The sequence below is a fragment of the Hylobates moloch genome, unplaced genomic scaffold (assembly GCF_009828535.3).
Source record: "Hylobates moloch isolate HMO894 unplaced genomic scaffold, HMol_V3 SCAFFOLD_16, whole genome shotgun sequence".
In the NCBI taxonomy this organism is placed as follows: domain Eukaryota; kingdom Metazoa; phylum Chordata; class Mammalia; order Primates; family Hylobatidae; genus Hylobates; species Hylobates moloch.
This window is the reverse complement of record NW_026652291.1, coordinates 67,598,564-67,619,591: the sequence shown is the minus strand read 5'-3', so window position 1 is coordinate 67,619,591 and position 21,028 is coordinate 67,598,564. Positions and strand designations below refer to the sequence as shown.

The window sequence follows — 21,028 nt, the reverse complement described above, 5'->3', positions numbered from 1 at the left end:
TCAACCATTGGGGAAGACAGCGTGGTGATTCCTCAAGGATGCAGAACTAGAAATACCATTTGACCCAGCCATCCCATTACTGGGTATATACCCAAAGGATTATAAATCATGCTGCTATAAAGGCACATGCACACATATGTTTATTGCGGCACTATTCACAATAGCAAAGACTTGGAACTAACCCAAATGTCCATCAATTATAGACTGGATTCAGAAAATGTGGCACATATACACCATGGAATACTATGCAGCCATAAAAAAGGATGAGTTCATGTTCTTTGTAGGGACATGGATGAAGCTGGAAACCATCATTCCCAGCAAACTATAGCAAGAACAAAAAACCAAACACCACATGTTCTCACTCATAGGTGGGAATTGAACAATGAGAACACTTGGACACAGGAAGGGGAACATCCTACACTGGGACCTGTAGTGGGGTAGGGGGAGGGGGAGGGAAAGCATTAGGAGATATACCTAATGTAAATGATGAGTTAATGAGTGCAGCACACCAACATGGCACATGTATACACATGTAACAAACCTGCACGTTGTGCACATGTACCCTAAAACTTAAATTAAAAAAAAAATGCCTTTCATAACAGCATAAAAATATACTCTGAAGACTACAAAATATTATTGAATGAAATTAAAGATATAAAAGGAAAAACATCCCCTATTCATGGACCAGAAGCCTTAATTAACATTAAGATGAAAATACTCCCCAAACTGATCCAGAGATTTAACACAGTCTTTGTAGACATTCACAAATTCTAAAATTCATAAAAAATTGCAAAAGACCCAGAAAAGCCGAAACAATAAAGTAGGACTCACATGTGTCCTGATTTCAAAATATACTAAGAAAGCCATGATGATCAACACAGTGTAATACTGGCACAAGAACAGACCTATAGATCCAAATAATGGAATTGAGAGTTCAGAAATAAACCCATACACATCAAGTGATTTTCAACAAGGTTTCCAAAACCATTACAGGGGAGAAAGAATAGTCTTTTCAACAGATAGCAGTGGAACAACTGGATATGCAAAAAGATGAAACTGGATCTTCATACCCTATTAAAAAATTATACAATTCTTAGAGGAAAACTCAGGGTCAAATCTTTATGACCTTAGATTTGGCAAAGGATTCTTAGATATGCCACGAAAAGCCCAGGCAACAAAAGAAAAAAAAATACACTGGACTTCGCCGAAATAAACTTTTGCACTTTAAAAGACACCATCACAGAAAGAGAAAAGACAACCCAGAGAATGGGGGAAAAAAATCTGGAAATCATGTATCTGATACGGGATCTGTATCAATATTACAAAAAGGCAAAATAACGCAATTAAAAATGGACAAAGGGGCCAGGCGTGGTGGTTCAAGCCTGTAATCCCAACACTTTGGGAGGCCAAGGTGGATGATGGTGGTGCGTGCCTGTAATCCCAGTTACTTGGGAGGCTGAGGCAGGAGAATTGCTTGAACCCCAGAGGCAGAGGTTGCAGTGAGCTGAGATTGCGCCACTGCACTCCAGCCTGGGTGACAGAACAAGACTCCGTCTCAAAAAAAAAAAAAGACAAAGGATCTAAACAGACATTTCTCCAAAGATATACAAATGGCCAATACACATGTGGAAAGATTCTTGACTTCATAAGTCATCAGGAAAATATAGATAACAAAGCAAGTGTTAGTAATGAAGTGGAGAAGTGAGAACCCTCATACACTGCTGCGGGGAATGTAAAATGGTGCAGCTGCTTTGGAAAACAGTCTGTAGTTCTTCAAATGATTAGTTACTAAGTGACGCAACAATTCCACTCTTAGGTATATACCTAAAAGGAATGAAAACATACATTCACACAGAATTATGGTGGCCATTATCTATGGTTCCACGTGGACAGCAACAGGTCTTGTCTAGAATACACACTTATTTGGATGTGTATACCTGGTAGCTGCAGGAATCATCTTTAACAATATTTAACATTATTAAATAACATTATTTAACAGCAGAAACAATTTCAATTTAGACCTCCTACTTATGTATCATTTGATAAAGAAACTCACTTTACTGCAGGTGCAGTTCAACAATGTGCTAACAACCATTATCTATCATAGACTAACTTACATACCTCACCAAACAAAGTATTGGAGCAAATGTTTGAAACGCTTTTCAAATTGGTAATGAGAGACAGAGTTACTTGCATGATGGAATGTGTGTCAAAACATAAAAGGCATGGAATTAAAGGGGGACTCACCACTAAATAGATTATAGAGATACTTCAGGAAAAATAAGGGAGAGGTGGAGTAATAACACAGGAACTAACAATTTCCTCCATATTTCTGAACATTTTTCTTTTTCTCTGACTTATCATGTAGAACATGGATATGGATAACATTTACAAGCTCAGGAAGAAGGATCAGTTGCAAACATGACATGAAGATAATACCTCTAAATATAACTGTCTGAGGAATGTTGGAATGGAATGTTTTTATTTTCACCTATCTAAGCTTGGAATCAATGTTTTTTTTTTTGTTTAAGATTAATGTTTAATCTTTCCTCACATGTGGACAAGATAGTCCTATAAACTTGTAGTTATCCACCTCAACATCATGTGACTGGGAACGGACGAAGGGGAAAAGCACTGGCCAGTCTCACACTGCTGTCAGCTCCACAGGTAAGTCCTCTTGCCAAATCTGATGGTCTCCTAACTCAGAAGTCAAGGTCTGGGTAAAAAACTAACGACAGGAGAAAGGAGGAAAAGTCTTTACTCTCAGAGAGGGAGCCAACAAGTGAATAATGCAAAAGAGAAAGTTAACATTATTTTGGTATCTCGTAAGAGCCTGGAAGCAAGAGAATGCCCTTAGCTATATTTACACGTGCCCATAAGAACTGATGAAATTGTCTCCTTTATTTGAAGCTGTCTAAGGGGTTGCAGGAGATTTAATAATTTAATCTGCAGAATTTTGTCTGAATCTTGATGCTAATAACATCTTGAGGATAAACACAGAATAATTCTAATGCTTGCCTTTTGGCTCCTGTTGGTTTTATCTATTGTAGGGAACCACTTTTGGGAGGCAAAATTAGGACACTGTTGTCTCTGAAATGCACACAAATGATTTTGTTGAACAATGAAGTCACAGACCACCACATAACTATTAAACACAATTATGATTTGTTAAGAAAGGTGTCCAGAAACACAGACATAAAATAACTGCTGCATTTCCAACTAGTCATAGTATCATGTGCTCTAATGCCTATGTACTTTGTTTCTGTGGGCGGAAGGCACTAAGGTTAAAAAAATTCTTAGTACTGAAACCAAGTAAAGGATAACTAGGTGGGCTTACACACTTATAGCCCTGATCTTTTGCTGAGAATAATTACTACTCATATGACACTGTCTCGGGGAACTGAAAACTTTTGTCTTCCCTCGCCCGCCATCTCTCAAAAGGTTCCTGAAAGATTTTGGATCCAAAAGATATATTCAAACTATATTCAAGCAATAAAAAATGGCAACAACTTATTTGGTGGTTAAACCAATTTGGGCAGAAACACTGGCACAGTTCTATGAGTCCTATGGTAAGCCCAATTTGCCTTTAATGAAAAGAGACATACTGAGCAAGACGACTTAATGACCTACTGGTTGTTGACAAGAAATGTTATTTCAGGAGGAAGGGAAATGGTGGCAAGCAGCCTGGAAAAATGATAAAACAAACTCAACAGTTACATAAAGATGGAAAGACACATGTACTCAGACTCAAGAAGGATTAAGTATGCTCCTCAATTAAAAGCCAAAGTAGTGCAAGGAAAATGGCCTGGTATCTTGGCAGAGCGAGCAAAAAGAATGAATTTATGGGAAACTTATGGTGCCTCAGTCAATTACAACATTTTGGCATATAAGCAAGAACTGATTTTGTTGAGAAAGATGAGAAAACATTTAGTAAGCAATCTAAATCATAATGTAATTGCTACTTGGTGCAAATGGTATCACTGGTGAGGTTCATATGAACAAATCCTATGACCAAATGAATGAGCAAATGTATAAGGAAACTGAATTAAAACCCCTACAAGATGGTCTTCTGGTAAAAGACTAGATTATCAGAGAAAGAACTAGATTAATAATTGTTATAAAATTTCACAAAACTCAACTTTCTGTGGTAGAAAGAGGTAAAACCGTCAAGCTTGTACATGATTAAGAACAAGTTTTCACTGGACTATCTGGTAAACTGCAATTTTTTAAAAAGTTATAATCTACTTCAGTAACTACAAATTATTAGTATTTTGGTGTTTATCTTCTTGTTTTTCTGTTATATAATGTAAAAGATGCCAAAAGAAGAATGATGACAAGTGATTAAAAAAGCTTAACCAAGGGTAAGAGCGTGTGGAATGCGTAAGTGTCTATTGCAACCATGTGTTTATCCCTGGGAACACCTGGAACCAGTCATGTTGCTAACTGTTGGCCAAACCTGAATGAAATGTTCTAACTAGTGATGAATATAGCCCTGTGCTAGAGTCAAGACTAGGGGGCAACTTGTATTAGTTTGTCAGCACTGTTTATAGAGATGGTTAGCATCTGGTTTCTGTCATATTCCCTTGGTTTCTGCTTTTGAGCCTGGTCATGCAACTTAATTTTCGCTATGAAACTAGAGGAGTATTAACCATTCCCACTTGAAAACTGGCACAAGACAAGGATGCCCTCTCTGATCACTGCTATTCAACATAGTATTGCAAGTTCTGGCCAGGGCAATCAGGCAAGAGAAAGAAAAAAGACATCCAAATAGGAAGACAGGAAGTCAAACTGTCTCTGTATGCAGATGACATGATCCTATATTTAGAAAGGCCCACACAGTCTCAGCCCAAAAGCTTCTTAAGCTGATAAACAACTTCAGCAAGGTCTCAGGATACAAAATCAATGTGCAAAAAATCACTAGCATGCCTATACAACAGTAACAGTCAAGCCGAGAGCCAAATCAGGAAGAAGCTCCCATTCACAACTGCCACAAAAAGAATAAAATACTCAATACAGCTAACTAGGGAGGTGAAAGATCTCTACAAGCAGAACTACAAACCACTGCTCAAATAAATCAGAGATGACACAAACAAATGGAAAAACATTCCATGCTCATGGATAGGAAGAAGAAATATCATTAAAATGGCCATACTGCCCAAAGCAATTGATAGATTCAATGCTATTCCTATTAAATTACCACTGACATTCTTCACAGAACTAGAGAAAACTATTTTAAAATTCATATGGAACCAAAAAAGAGCCAAAATAGCCAGGGCAATCATAAGGAAAAAGAACAAAGCTGGAGGCACCATGCTACCAGACTTCAAACTATACAGGGCTATACAGTAGCCAAAACAGCATGGTACTGGTATAAAAACAGACCTACAGACCAATCAAACAGAACAGAGAACCAAGAAATAAGACTGCATACCTACAACCATCTGATCTTCGACAAACCTGACAAAAGCAATGGAGAAAGGACTCCCTATTCAATAAATGGTGCTAGGATAACTGGCTAGCCATATGCAGAAAACTCAAACCGGACCTCTTCCTTACACCACATACAAAAATCAACTCAAGATGGATTAAAGACTTAAATGTTAAACCCTAAACTATAAAAACCCTGGAAGACAACCTAGGCAATATCATTCTGGACATAGGAATGGGCAAAGATTTCATGACAAAGACACCAAAAGTAACCACAACAAAAGCAAAAATTGACAAATGGGATCAAACTAAAGAGCTTCTACATAGCAAAAGAAATTATCAACAGAAAACCTATAGGATGGTAGAAAGTTTGTGCAAACTATGCATCCAGCAAAGGTCTAATATCCAGCATCTATAAGGAACTTTACAAGAAAAAACTACCCCAGCCCAGGTGGGTAGCTCACACCTGTAATCCCAGCACTTTAGGAGGCTGAGGTGGGCAGATCACTTGAGGTCAGGAGTTCAAGACCAATCTGGCCAACATGGTGTAACTCCGTGTCTACTAAAAATACAAAAATTAGCTGGGTGTGGAAGGGTGCGCCTGTAATCTCAGCTACTTGAGAGGCTGAGGCAGGAGAATCGCTTGAATCTGGGAGGCAGAGGTTGCTGTGAGCCGAGATGGCACCACTGCACTCCAACCTGGGCAATGGAGTGAGACTGTCTCAAAAAAAAAAAAAAAAAAATCCCATAAAAAAAGTGGGCAAAGGACATGAACATTTTCAAAAGACATACATGTGGCTAAAAATCATATGAAAAAAAGCTCAACATCACTGATCATTAGAGAAATGCAAATCAAAACCACAATGAGATACCATCTTACACCAGTCAGCATTTTTTTTTTTTTTTTTTTTTTAAGATGCTGGTGAGGTTTTGGAGAAAAAGGAACACTTATACACATCCCTTTTTGGAACATTGATGGGAGTGTAAATTAGTTCGGCCATTGTGGAAGACAGTGTGGCGATTCCTCAAAGACCTAAAGACAGAAATACCATTCAACTCTGCAATCCCATTACTGGGTATATACCCCAAATAATATTAATCATTCTATTATAAAGATGCATGCACAGGTATGTTCACTTGCAGCACTATGCACGATAGCAAAGACATGGAATCAACCTAAATGTCCACTGATGTTAGACTAGATAAAGAAAATGTAGTACATGTATACCATGGAATACTATGCAGGCATAAAAAAAATAAGATCATGTTCTTTGCAGGGACATGGATGGAGCTGCAGGCCATTATCGTTAGCAAACTAACTCAGGAACAGAAAACCAAATACTGCATGTTCTCATTTATAAGCGGGAGCTAAATGATGAGAACACATGGACACATCAGAGGGGAACAACACATACTGGGGCCTGGTGGAGGGTGGGAAGAGGGAGAGGATCAGGAAAAATAACAAATGGGTACTAGGCTTAATACCTGAGTGATGAAATAATCTGTAAAGCAAACCCCATGACACGAGTTTACCTATGTAACAAAACTGCACTTGTACCCCTGAACTTAAAAGTTATAAAAATAAAAAACCTTTGTACAAGACCAGGGCTCTTCTGAAACTAAGGTATCTCACATACATCTTGGTGGTTCACGATGCAAAGATGAAGCGTGCTCTATGAAACTGAGATAGAATCCCAAGAGTAGTTATTTGTTTTGGAGCTCTGTGGCACCTGTCTGTGTGTTTTTGTCTTCATTGTACCATAATCCTCTACCATCATTAAGGCCATACATGACATAAGGACATAAAGAATGATCATTAATGTTAAGTGAATAAGTGAAGATTACAAAATGACATTCTAAAAATAGCTAATTCTGTTGCCCCTGAATTTTAAATAGTGTTTTTCCTCTTCAAAGTATGCTCTTTCCTTCCTTTCTTTCTGCTTAGCTGTCTGCCACTCCCTGCACTCCCTTTCATTTGCTACCTCTATAGCTCCTGTTTGCTGAAAAAACAAAACAAAAAAATCCAAGTTTGTTAGAAGTATGTTGTTGATTTAAGCTAATAGGATAGGAGTAAAGTGCATATTATTCAGATAAATGAGTTTTGTAAATCGTTTCACCACGAGTTTTTTTTTTTTTTTGGGAAGAGGTCTCTAAGCATTTGATGTTATACTAAGACAGGTAGCTGCAAAGTGCATTGTATCAATAAGATACATTGTTTTCTAGATTAAGTACAATTTCAGGCCAGAAATGAATGTGACAGGAATAGGAAAACAATAAACATTTAAAAATCATATATGCATGATTTTAAAACTACCTTTTAGAAAAGAAGTTATAGAAGGATCAGGATAGCTATCAGAGAATGCTAGTGTTCTACCTATGAAACCATCTAACAACAGAATAAAAAGGCTAAATAAAATGTACCTTTATGTAGTCAACAAGATTCTGATATTCAATGTAGTTGCCTCCTCCCACCACAAAAACAATGGCCTAAAATGCAAACAGATGAAAAAAAAACATGGTTTTTAGTCTGAAACCTATTCTAAAATTAAAGTTAAAAAATGCTAGCCAAAAGTCATATTCTAAGCCCCTGATGCTATTTTAATTATTAAGAAATGTTTCTAAAAAGTCAATTTATAAATTTCTAATGTCTCTTGAGTAGTATGAAGAAGAGATTTTTCAGAAACAATTTAGAGGAAAATAACTATAATTTCCAATATATGTTATTTACTGTATATTTTACAGAGAAGCTTCTTTGTATTTCAAATGAAAACAGTCATGATATCTTCACAAATGTTTGGAATCCAATTTCAGAAAAAGGTTCCACACATGTAAAACTCTCACTGCAATCTGAAATACTTCATTTCCTGTGAATTATTTGTCAGTTATTTTTAAGCTTAAAATATTATAAGCAGCTTTATAAATTAGAAAAATATAATTGCCAGGCCAAATTACCATACATTAATCATCATAAAGCCATGTTTAGGACAGACAGTCTTCAAGATTGGTCACCTTTCATCTTTCCTTTCTAGGAATATAGAATTTTTATATGAAACTTACCTCTTGGAATGGATTTTTATTTCTGGGAACTGAGCTGTAATAAAGAAAAACAATACTGAAAATTTCACCCATGGCTTTTATTATGAATAAAATAGGTATGGGAAATACACACACGTGCACTATTAGGTAAGTATTTACAATTCTACCTCCTTCACCTTCTTAGAGGGGTGGGTCCTTTAATTTTGCAGAGCCAGGTAGTGAACTGGGTTTCATAAGAAGAAGCTAGAAAAGGGAGATATCTCAGAGTCTAAAAGGAAATGGGTCAACCTATTACTTTAAAATAAAATTCGAGATGACTGAGCAGCAACTCCCATGAGGAGGAGCGTAAGTCTGGGTTTGTGGTGAATGGATAAGGCATATACTTTATGTGGCAAATTTTTACCATATTCAATATTATATGTAGTTTGTGGGTATCTACATTTGTGGAAAAACTGTATAAATACATGTATGGGAAGAATAACAACTCAGGAAGCAAATGGGTAAGGGAGGGAGGGATCTGAATTTTGCTGCAGCTTATTTATTAAACATCTCTTAGACACCAAAGTATTATAAAGACATTTTTCAAAGCTTTTGTGAGTCTAGACTTACATTTGAGTGCTAAAACAGGCTGTAGAGTATGACTTAAAAGGACAACTTAGATTTTCCCCTAAGTAATTTTTGAAAATTTCAACTGAGAAAAGAGGGCTATCATAACTTTCTTAATTGTTCAGAGGCTGATGACACAGTCTGTCACCTTTTCCTCATTTCTATGGCCTGTCTGAATATTCCACAGAGGAAGCTACAAGTCCACCTGACTGAAATGCCTCTTCAGTGTTTCAGTTCCTTAAAGAGTAGACATGGATGAGGAGAGGTAAGACTTATAGAATAGTATTATTAGTTATTAATCACCAAGATTTAACTGTGATGGGACAGCTCAGGAGAAGGCTCTGTTAAAAATGAAACTCTAAGCTTATCTGTCTTATCAATGCTAATATTCTTCCTCATTACCATGCATAAACTACATTAAGGATTAAACATTTCTCAGTAAATTTCCAAGAAGCCAAGTATAGTCTCCCTTGATACCCATGAAGGACTGGTTCCAGGAACCTCCACAGACACCAAAGTCCACAGATACTCAAGTACCTTATGTAAAATGGTGTAGTGTTTGCATATAACCTACTCACATCTTCCCATATACTTTAAATAATCTCTAGATTACTTATAATACCTAATACAATGTAAATGCTATGTAAACAGTATTACAAACTATATAGTTTACATTGTATTAGGTATTGCTTAGAGAATAAACACAAGAAAAAAATAGTCTGTACATGCTCCGTATAGATTCAACCATCCGTTTTTTCCCCCAAATATTTTCGAACCCTGGTTGGTTGAATCCATGGATGAGGAACCCACGCATACTGAGGGCTAACTGTATATCTACTTGTTAGCTAAATGCAAGGAAGGAAAAAATGTAAGTTGGAGAATCATCAATATAGGAAAAAGTTGCCAATCCATTGTTGTAAAGTGTACAATCAGTGGTTTTTAGTATATTTACAGAGTTGTACAACCATCACTGTCTAATTTCAGAACATTTTTATCACCCCTAGAAGAAGTCCTGTACCCTTTAGCAGTCAATCCTCATCCCCCTTTCCATAATCCATTCTTTGTCAAATTCTCTTTTGCCAACAGCAGCTGCTATTGGCAGTTCTTACGCAATTTTGGTGATATTTCTGGTAAATTCAGAAAAGGGAATAACGTTTCAAGTTATCAAACCATTTAATCTAATGACTAGATTATTTTCACACCATCTACAAAGATATGAAAGCTTGGGATACAGCAAATGTAAAGTTCTGAAGATCCCAAACATAAGGAACAGGCAACAAACTAGCTTCATCTAAGTTTCAGTGCTACAGACAAATCAGTCCAAGGCAGTTATTCCCGCCCCCCACCCCCCTGCCTCCAGTTCTGCCTATTCTTTTTCTGTATCTTGTAGGCTATTTGTCAAACCACCGCTAATTAAATCATGAAAAATAATATCCATAAGGATATCTTACCATCCAATGTCTGTGATAAAATGCAGAATTTATTTATAGAATGCTTCATTGACATAAGGTGTTATATAGCAATGGTTCCCAGTGACTTTAATTTTATGGACTAGTTAAATAAAAAACAACCAAACAACTGGCATCCAATATAAAGCTCCTATTTTTTTCAATTGGTCCAATAAGAATATTCATTTAAAAACACGTTATCGAAATTTCCCTCACCCACAATTAGTTTCTAACACCTCCACCATTTCATAAAAACACCAGTAAACGTCTAAATGAATTTGGGTGTGTGTATATGTGGAAGGAAAAACATCTAAATGCCAAGTATCATTACTAGAGATATCTTTGGATAATGAGATTATACATACTTGTTTCCTTACGAGTTTTCCATATAGTTTGGATTTTTAATAAGCAGTACTATATAATAAAAAAATCAATTATTTCCATTCTTGAGGGGAAAAAATCCACAAGTTAAACAAGACAAAAGCTGCTTACCTGTCATTGCCCCGCAGCATTTTGGGATCAAAATATCTATAGTCATCAGTTTCCTATTTAAAAAAATAGAACTTTACCATGACTGTGGAATTTCTCTTCAGAAGGTCAGTTTGGCTTAGAGTATCCTATTTTAATGAATCTATCAATTTTGTAGAATGTATAACAACCACCCCTAATACTTAATGAGCACTTACTATGTGCTAACCTTTACTCTAAGTGCTTTAGATGAAATTACTCAATCCCAATAATGGTCTATCAGGTTGTTACTGTTACCCTCATTTTTCAGATTGGCAGTTTGGGGTAGAGAAAAGTTATGTAACTTTTCTAAAGTCACATGACTAGTAAGTATGGGAACTACAGGATTTGAACCCAGGCAGTCTACTTTCAATGCCCAAGTTCTTAATTACCATGCCAGAGAAACTAATTCTCTTCTGGAGTGTTGACAGGACTATCAAAACCTGATTCTTGACAAATATGCTACACATGTTGCTACTATTTAGTCCTGTACCCAATGGGGTGGACACTGCTAATCAATCATAGCACTCTCAGTAAACCCATAGTGTAAGGATCCTTCAACACTTTGCTCCAAGAAACCACTACCAGCCAGACTTACAAGGCAAGATAACCTATCTGATATCTTGCCTTAGTTTTAATTTATTCAATTAAGAAATGAAAGGAAAACATTTAATAAATGAACTGATAAAAATGCATCTAGAATTAGATTACAGCATTTCAAATGGATACAATCAAGATTATTTCTCAGGTCTAACTTAGTATACTTTGCTAATCTCTTTAGCATTTTGCTAATCTCTTCATTGCCTCCAAATCAATTTGTCCATCTGGGAACAGGAGAAGGATGAGAATGCAGGCAGCTGCCTCACCTAGCAGATGAAGAAACACTTTCAAAACAGAAAAAGTTACTTTTTTCTAATTAAGTAAAAAAATATCTGCAATAGTATGCCTTGAGTTATAAAGTGAAAGTCAAGGGAACTGATCAATGAACTTTCATAGCTTGGAGAAACATTTCAGTAAGATCCACAAGGTAGCCATCCATGTGTTTATGACAGAGAAATGTGGAAGGAATGTGTATGCTGGAATGAGCACCAGGCAGGAATATAGCAGTAGCAGGTTTCTGGTTCTAATTCTGCTACTAAAAGTAGTGTGACTTGGGAAGTCACAACATTTCTTGGTTGCCTCTCCTCCACTGTTAAGATGACTTATGTTTCTTTAACTCTCTAGTTCTGAGATTCCATGAAGGGAATGATTCTTGCCCTAATCAATACAGCATAATGGTAAGAAACTTGGCCTTTAGTTAAAATCTTAATTTAAGTTTGACATTTATTAGTTTTGTGTACTTGGGCAAGTTACATTGCACTACAGTGTCCTCATCTATAAAATGAAAATAATAATACTAGTACTTTTCTCAGAAAGTTCTAATGAGGATTAAGTGAGATAATAGGTGAAAAATGCTTTTTTTTTTTTTTTTTTTTTAAGGCAGAGTCTTGCTCTGTCACCCAGGCTGGAGTGCAGTGGCATGATCTCGGCTTACTGCAAACTCTACCTCCCGGGTTCAAGCAATTCTCCTGCCTCAGCCTCCAGAGTAGCTGGGATTACAGGTGCATGCCACCACACCCCACTAATTTTTTGTAGAGACGGGGTTTCACCATGTTGGCCAGGCTGGTTTTGAACTCCTGACCTCAAGTGATCCGCCTGCTTTGGCCTCCCAAAGTGCTAGCATTACAGGCTTGAGCCACTGAAAAATGCTTTGAACGATTTCTGGAACATGATAAGTACTCAGTAAATGTTAGCTATTATCATTATTACTGTCATTATTTTTCATCTCAACTTCAAGATTAGGGACAGTAACAAAATATCACAGAATTTTTTCTTTCTTTTTTTGAGACAGGGTCTCACTCTGTCACCCAGGATGGAGTGCAGTGGCACAATCTTGGCTCAATGCAGCCTCAACCTCCCGAGCTCAAGTGATCCTCCCACCTCAGCCTCCTGAATAGCTGGGACTATAGGTGCGCATCACCACACCAGGCTAATTTTTTGTATTTTTTGTAGAGACGGGGTTTCACCACGTGGCCTAGGCTGGTCTCAAACTCCTGAGCTCAAGTGATCTGCCAGCCTCGGCCACCTAAAGTGCTGGGATTACAGGCATAAGCAAACATGCCTGGAAAGTATCAAAATTTCTTAGCCCCCTTTGTATTTGGCACCTGTCTAAAGTTTTGCATTTACTTATATTTTTAATCTTTATAGTTGCTTGGCATAGTATCTTCTGGAAGTTTATTGCCTATTAGGAAGCAGTATTCTCTAAGTCAGTTAGTCATAAATGTATACCTCCCTTAGGCTTTTCAGGAAGAACCCTTTCTTCATGTATTCTAGGATGTAGTGACAAAGTCTATTATTATTTCATTGTATACCACTTTATCTGTATTGATTCCCAGATGGAAGAATCCAATCCTTTTTAGTTTATCATTATAAATGATTCTCCCATTCCTTTCATAATATTAACTGCCCTTTTGAGATGTTTTATTACACTGTATCTTTGTTTTCACACCAGTGAATTTTAAAATTTGTTAGTTTCTTATTACAGTCATGTTCTGACAATTACAAAAAAGGTCACACTCATCTGAAGATACTGTTCTCACTCTTTCTTAGGATTGGAATCCTAAGCCTCACTGCCAAGTCTATAGGGACTTAGATCAACTCAAACCAGGGTTTTGATGTGGGCAGGATCATGCTGCCTGTTTTTGATTCCAGATTCTTGTGGTAATAACCACCTTTTGGTTGCGACAGTAACAGGATGGGATGTTTTATGAAACAGATTGTGATGATTTTTACATTCCTTTCTTGAATCACAAACAGATAGCTTAGAAACCCATTCTTTAAGTCAATGCTAATGGTATTGACCCATTTGTCTATTCACCCAATGACTTCGTTGTCAATTTACTTCTTCAGCCCAAAAGAATTTAGTGCCCTGTAAACATATGTACTTAACATTTTTACTATGCACTTCTTTCCTAATTTAACTTTTATAAAATTAAATTGGTTTGGTACTCTTTATACAATATCAACAGATGCTCACTGGTTCTTTTTTCATTTACAGAAATTTGTTCCTTAGGATATATTTTACATTTAATTATACATATAGGATATAATCTACATGACATTTGAATGAGAGCTGGCCAGAATGGGTATGGCAGCTGAGAAAACCAATTCCTAGAATCTGTGATAATGGCTAAAAAAGGCTTCTTGAGAACATGGACTCTTCCTTTCCCTCATGTATTCTGCTGTGATTAAGCTCACAAGGAACTCAATCTGATTTTATCCTCTTTCATACTAGTCAGTTTGACACATTCGGGAATTTACAAAGTATGTTATATGGTACTCACAGGGTTTGACTTCATCTCCATAAGATTGTCCAAAATACGAGTAACAGGTAGATTCTGTGGAAAAGTATTTTGTTAAATATTAGAATATTAAACCAAAGTTCTCTATTAAAACAACCTGATCATTCTACAGATAAATATGCTTACCTTTCAATTAAACACATTCTAAGATTAAGTAGTCTGTGAATGGTAAAGGTGATGTCAAAGATGTAAATACTCTTGGCACTACTCAAGTTTCCACAGGAAAATATAATTCTAAGTAAAATGCTTCTTTAAATGTTTTAGGTTTTAGTACAAATACATGTTTGGGCTTTTTACTTTGTTGGGTGTTTGCTTTTAATACTAGTAACTGCAAGCTTTTGTTTTGATCAAACAAGAATCCCGTTTTTTTGTTTTGTTGTTTTTTTTTTTGAGATGGAGCCTCGCTGTCACCCAGGCTGGAGTATAGTGGCACAATCTCAGCTCACTGCAGCCTCTACCTCCTGGGTTCAAGTGATCCTCCTGCCTCAGCCTCCCAAGTAGCTGAGAATACAGGCTCGTGCCACCATGCCGGGCTAATTTTTATATTTTTAGTAGAGACAGGGTTTCACCATGTTGGCCAGGCTGGTCTCGAACTCCTGACCTTAGGTGATCAGCTTCCCCTAAGTGCTGGGATTACAGGCGTGAGCCACCATGCCTGGCCAGAATCCCACTGTATTTTTTTCATTTCCTCTCTGTGGATTATAAAAGTTTTCTTTAAAAATAAAGTAACTTTTAAAGTTCGTGAAAATGTATATTAAATGATGTAAGAGTTCGTTCATTTCTAATAAAAAGGTATTTTTTATACTTTGGAAAATGGGGATATGGATATACGAACAACTTTATTGATCATTTTTATTTTGCCTGGGATAAGTTCCAAGTTTTCAGTGTTGCACTGCATCATCTTACAGAACAGATTCCACTTTGAACATGAAATGTACACACTGGCAAAAGGTTGTCTCCTGACTTGTTTACGGGCTGTGGCATAAGAAATACTGTTACATTTCAGTCTGACAAGTTTTATTATTTTGAACATAAGTCAAATTTAGAAAATTTAGTGGGTGACTATTATGTCTATTCAAAGTGCATTCCTAATGAAGTGTTATTCTGTTCATTTTCAACTAGTATTTCCTTTGTGAATTGTACAGGATGTTCTGAAGAGAAGTCTTGTATCTATTGTACTTTATGTATTTCAGAGACTTCATACAACAAAAACATTCAATCTGATTGTTTATAGATCAGATAAAAATCTATAGATAACACATTACTATTATATAAGGATTTTTCATTTTGATAACACATTACTATTACATAACGATTTTCCATTTTCTTAGATCATAAAACATTTTATTGTTATTAAAATGGACAGTCACTAAGGATACTGCTGCCTTCCCTAGACTGGGAAAGTAAAAACCTTTTTAGATCGTCTCAGGCAAGTAAAATTAAAATTAAAGCTATTTCATTTGTGTTGGCTAGGTACTTTCAAATATAAATACAAGCATCAAATGTTCAAGCTGTCTGAATATACTTCTGAATACTATTCAGATTTTTTTTTTTTTTTAAAAAGGTGGCTCAAAATTTTACCTTTTAAGTTTTGTTTCAAATAAAATTGAGTCTGTTCACTTAAGAGTGAGTCTAAACTAGTTTCTCTAAAGAGTAACTGGGTGCAGATTTAAATGTGCTTTAAATAAAGATTTTAAAATGCTTTATCCAAAGGAGAAAACTATAGTTAGGAATTCCAAGTAATACCAGCAAAAGATAATGAAGTACTTTGCAACATAACAAGAATAAATAATTCAAAAATTCTGGAACAAAAGAACATTGTAAATTGTTTTGTAAAATTTTACTAAAATTGACAACTTTATATCAATTTCTCTATTTACACTGAGTTCTGTGTTTATCTTCCTGCATTGTACTCTTAGATCTATACAATGGAGGAAAATTTAGAAAAGATTATATATAATGATAAACCATAAGGGTCATATTATTTTTATTATATTTGTGAAAATAATTGGAAGTTTGAAGATTCATACCAATATTCCATAAATCTTTATTTAGTATAAAATGAGATTTTCCTAAGGATACAATTAAGTTTTACTTTGTGTTTTATAGTTCTGCTATATCTGAAGACAAGTCTGCCACATAGGTCATTAAGTAACATGAGAAAAATTTCTTTCCAGCAAAATTGTTCAAAAATTAAAGAGCCCAGAGACAACTCTTATGTTTTTGTCTGGTTTTTACAACCAAATAACACACCAAAATCATCTACCACTCCCATACAATACAATATTCACATGCTCCCATACATTAATGGAAGCTTCAAGTACAGAGAATGATTTTAAAAAATACATAATGTCTTTAAACATAGGAAAGAGTACTTCAGGAAACAACTTTTGAGATCTGTCACCAGCTAATGCTCTAGCTAGCCTCCATTCTTTGCCTAGATAAAGGCCTGAACTGACTTAGTCATTTAAAAAATCAATTATATATTTAGAATAATTTACATATCAGATTAATCAGGTTTTACTGGTTAAAAAAACCAGATTTTAGCAGCTAACATACTAGCACATGGAAAACATCAGAACAAAACCATACAATATTCTTTGCTCAACAAATAGTGTGTTATCTTATGTGTCTTTAGAAACATAAAAAGTCTGTGTGCTTCAGTAAAAGGGGTATAAATAAAATTTTATCAAATGAAAAACTCAATTGTTGTAAGAATTCCCAAGCATATTTTTTGTTTTTGGAAATTGTTGTTTAGAAATAAAACAGAAAACATTATTGTATAGTTAGCAACTAAATTTTTATTAGAAAGCCATTTTAGATACAGATTTGAGAGGCAGAGTCCTATACACAGGAACATCCTAAATTAAAATTCTTCAAATTTCAAATACATGAACTAGAAACTTTATCTGAAAAAAATATAGTGAGAAATCTATTTCCAAAAATCCTAACTCATTTTATGACTTTAGTCATGTTTTATGATTTTAGTCACTGGAAAAGCTTAGGTAAAAACAATGTTAACTTTATTTCTGATGGTGTATTACAAAACAAAATAAAATATGTACAAAAACTTAAAAAAAAAAGACAACTAAGAAATATAATATAGTTCTATAACCAAAATAGGGAATTTTTTTTCCTTTGAGTTCTCTTAGAATTAGCCACTTGTTGACCTATATTGACAACTGATCTATGGTGACTATTTATAACTTTTCCCTTGCAGCCCTGGGCTTCAGATGATACTCTGATGTCGAAGCTGGCAGTGGGGTTGGGACAAGAATTGCTACTGTACTGATTATCAGAGCCCTGGAGAATGAAAAAGCCCTATGTGGACCTCCTGTAAGAGGATGCTTATCTTGAAGGCAGTTATCAGCCAAGTAAAGAATTAGATGGCGTGTGTGGACACTGGAAACACTGGAGATGAGAGATGTATCAATGACAGAAGGGTGGAAAGTTGCCAGTGAAGTGAAGCTAGGAGGAGAGGAAATAAGACGGGCTGTCTCTTTCCAAAATTTAAAATTATAAACCAGACTGGGATCTACAGAGTCTATCTAATACCCTTATCTTACAGATGAGTTTACAAAATCATCTCGTGTTCATGGCAATAAAATAAAGAAAACGAGATTATGTGAACTCACTAAGACACATCTATTCCTCTATCACCCAGCTTCTACAATTATTAACTCGTGGCACATCTCATTTCATCTGTACTATCACTTACTACCCATTCCCCTACGTTGTTTTAAAGTAAGTCTCCAATATACAATCATTTTAGCTGCAAATATTTCAGTACACATATCCAAAATATAAAAACTCTTAACCCCGAAACACTATTACCACTCCTAAAATAAGAAGTAATTATTAATTTATAAGTTATAATATTACATAATTAACAGTGATTTATTCTCTTCTGCAGATTCACTGAGGTATGACTGACAAATAAGTTGTATATATTTTGGGTGTACAACATGATGTTTTGATATATGTATTTGTTATGAAACAATTACCTCACAACTTGATATCCAGTCACTGTTGTATAAATTATCATCCATCTCCCAGGTTCACGTGATCCTCCCACCTCAGCCTCCCAAGCATGTGCCACCATGCCCAGCTAATTTTTTTGTATTTTTTGTAGAGATGGACTTTTGCCATGTTGCCCAGGCTGGTCTTGAATGCCTGGGCTCAAGCAATCTGCCTGCCTTGGCCTCCCAAAGTATTGGGGTTACAGGCGTGAGGCACTGCGCCCGACATATAAAATCATGTTTTATAGTTTTCTTGTTTAAATCATAATCTTAAGGGCCAGACATTGCAACTGTGTATTTTAAGTCTTTTAATCTATGGATTTTCACTGCTTGTAATTTATGTGTTGTTAATTCATTTTTAAAGGAGGGATTATTTTTGCAAACAGGCCAAAGAAAGTAAAACAGAAATCTAAAATTATGCAACTGTATGCTACATTATTCATCTTCACATTCTTGTACAATTATCCTCACACAAACAGATTCCAAATCTGTGAATAACATTCAACTGGTTTTATGTGATAGTTGATACTTGTGGTGCACAAAACTTATGCTGCCCATAAAACAAGGTATAAAAAGCTCTTATAAGTGACCTAGAAAACTGGATGTTGCTAATCCTATTCTAAATTATAGTTTAAACTGTTTATTCAGATAAAAAGATCCAAAACAATAGTTAGAGATTTAAAAGGCATAAATTACTCGTAATATTCCAAGAGTGAAACAGAACTGATCTTCAGCAGTGTCTTCTTTGATACCTCTTACCTCTCAGTTCCCAAACTGCCCAAGACCTCCCACCACAGTACCTCTAAATTTTAGAATATAAGGGTAATAGAGCTTTAACATGGATTTCTCTGAGTTTACATATTTCTAGAGACTCTTTACCCGAGGATAATTTGGTAATATTTATTAAGAACAATTAGAAATGTCTACACTCTTGATTCTAGATTTCAATCCTAGCAATTTGTCATGTGGGCAGAAGTAACCAGAGATGAAGATGCACCCAGAAAAAACTAACATTTAAAGCTTAGGTAAGCCTGAGTATTTGTCTTTCAGTACCATCTATTTTTTCTCTTTTTAAAGAGCAACAAAAAAAAGACTACATTGAACTATATTGTATGACTATTACTTTTACTTGATGATAATATAAAATGAACCATTCCTACCCCCTGTCAATACCTATTTCTCTAATTCTGAACTTTTTTTTTTTTAATGGCATGGCTCTTCTGGTAGTGGTGGCAAAAATATACAGATGGGGTGACCACTGATCATTTCAAATTTTACTTTTGTAAGTGAGAAACTGCCTATGTCAAAGTGGTATGTTATTTGCAATATTAAAAAAACAGAGATATAAGATCATAAAGAATTGTTTCTATATCTTATGCACTCCAAATAAACTTTTGTGCTAGCACAATGTGATATTTAAGAATTGACCAATTTAGATGTCTTTTACAGGTATCATAGGGGATATATACCATGTGACTCTGAGGTAATAAGTTCAAAAACAAAACAAACCATGATTATTCTAAAGGTCAAAGTCTGTAATTTCTAAATACTATGAGTTATATGTCATAAGAAATACTCTGTTTAGGGAAATCTTACTATTGGGATTTACTTCTAACAGTGACATGTGAAGAAAAATATGTAATTCTCCTTAAAAATAAACTACATGTGGTTATGTAATAGCCAGTCTATCTAGCAAAAGGCAGACATTACCGTAGAAGTTGGTGGTCCCCCTTTGTCTCATGAAACAAAATCATTTTGCCCACAGTTGACGATAAATAAGAACCGGGCCCAGGCTAAGCCGTAAAGTATAGCACATTTGTCTCTAATGTGCCCAAACTTCCTATTGTGCCTTTTCACATATAGTCTAAGAGGGTGAAGATAAGCTGATTCTGGACAGTACTGTGAACGAGTAAGAAAAAGTAGCTCAAGTATTTGGTAGTAGCTCCTTACCAGGAGGTAGAATGAGAGGGATTGACAATAATTTCTAAAAGGGATAATGAGGCCAGGGATAACGAGGCCAGGCCCCAGCACTTGAGAGGCTGAGGTGGGAAGATCACTTGAGCCCAGGAGTTCAAGACCTGCCTGGGCGACATAGTGAAACCCCATCTCTACAAAATATACAAAGATTAGCCAGGTGTGGTGGTGCGTGCCTGTAGCCCCAGCTAGCATCACTGCACTCCAGCCTAGGCAAGAGAGCCTGACCTTGTATCAGAAAAAAAAATAACTTATTAAACCACAAATAAAGATTACGTATATAAAATACCACAAGTAAACACTGTAAGAAAAGTGTGGAGGAAAGAAAAGATCTTGTTTTTTTCTGAATACAGGTAAATAAACAATATTCAGATCTGAATAACTGATTCTCTTGATTTGGCCTTTAAAACCCTTCTCATTGCAAACTGAGTTTCTGTGTAAAATATTATCTCAGTTTTGCCTTAAAATATTCCAGTAAAAGTAAATAAAAAACACAAATGGGATAGATGAAACAAGAATGGATACTGATTTGATTGAAGGATTCAGGAGAGTTTGATAATGCATATTTGAAAATTTCCAAAATTAAAAGTAAAAAATTTTTTGAAAAGAC

The 21,028-nt window shown here is 35.6% G+C and overlaps 1 protein-coding gene and 1 long non-coding RNA gene across 3 annotated transcripts in view; one reads left to right on the top strand and one right to left on the bottom strand.

The window, feature by feature from the left end:
• Window positions 1-21,028, bottom strand: part of SCFD1 (sec1 family domain containing 1) — a 113,194-nt gene that overhangs the window by 8,999 nt on the left and 83,167 nt on the right. For both annotated transcript variants that reach the window (XM_058429351.1, XM_032134784.2), the window contains 4 exons: window positions 14,408-14,461; window positions 11,010-11,062; window positions 8,485-8,518; window positions 7,849-7,914 (listed from right to left, as the gene is read on the bottom strand). In XM_058429351.1, coding sequence (XP_058285334.1) covers window positions 7,849-7,914; window positions 8,485-8,518; window positions 11,010-11,062; window positions 14,408-14,461 — 207 coding nt within the window. The remainder of the gene's footprint in view (window positions 1-7,848; window positions 7,915-8,484; window positions 8,519-11,009; window positions 11,063-14,407; window positions 14,462-21,028) is intronic.
• On the top strand, window positions 9,297-13,283 carry LOC131381427 (uncharacterized). Its single transcript, XR_009210196.1, has 3 exons — window positions 9,297-9,334; window positions 12,249-12,301; window positions 12,916-13,283. It is a non-coding gene; the product is annotated as an uncharacterized LOC131381427 (long non-coding RNA).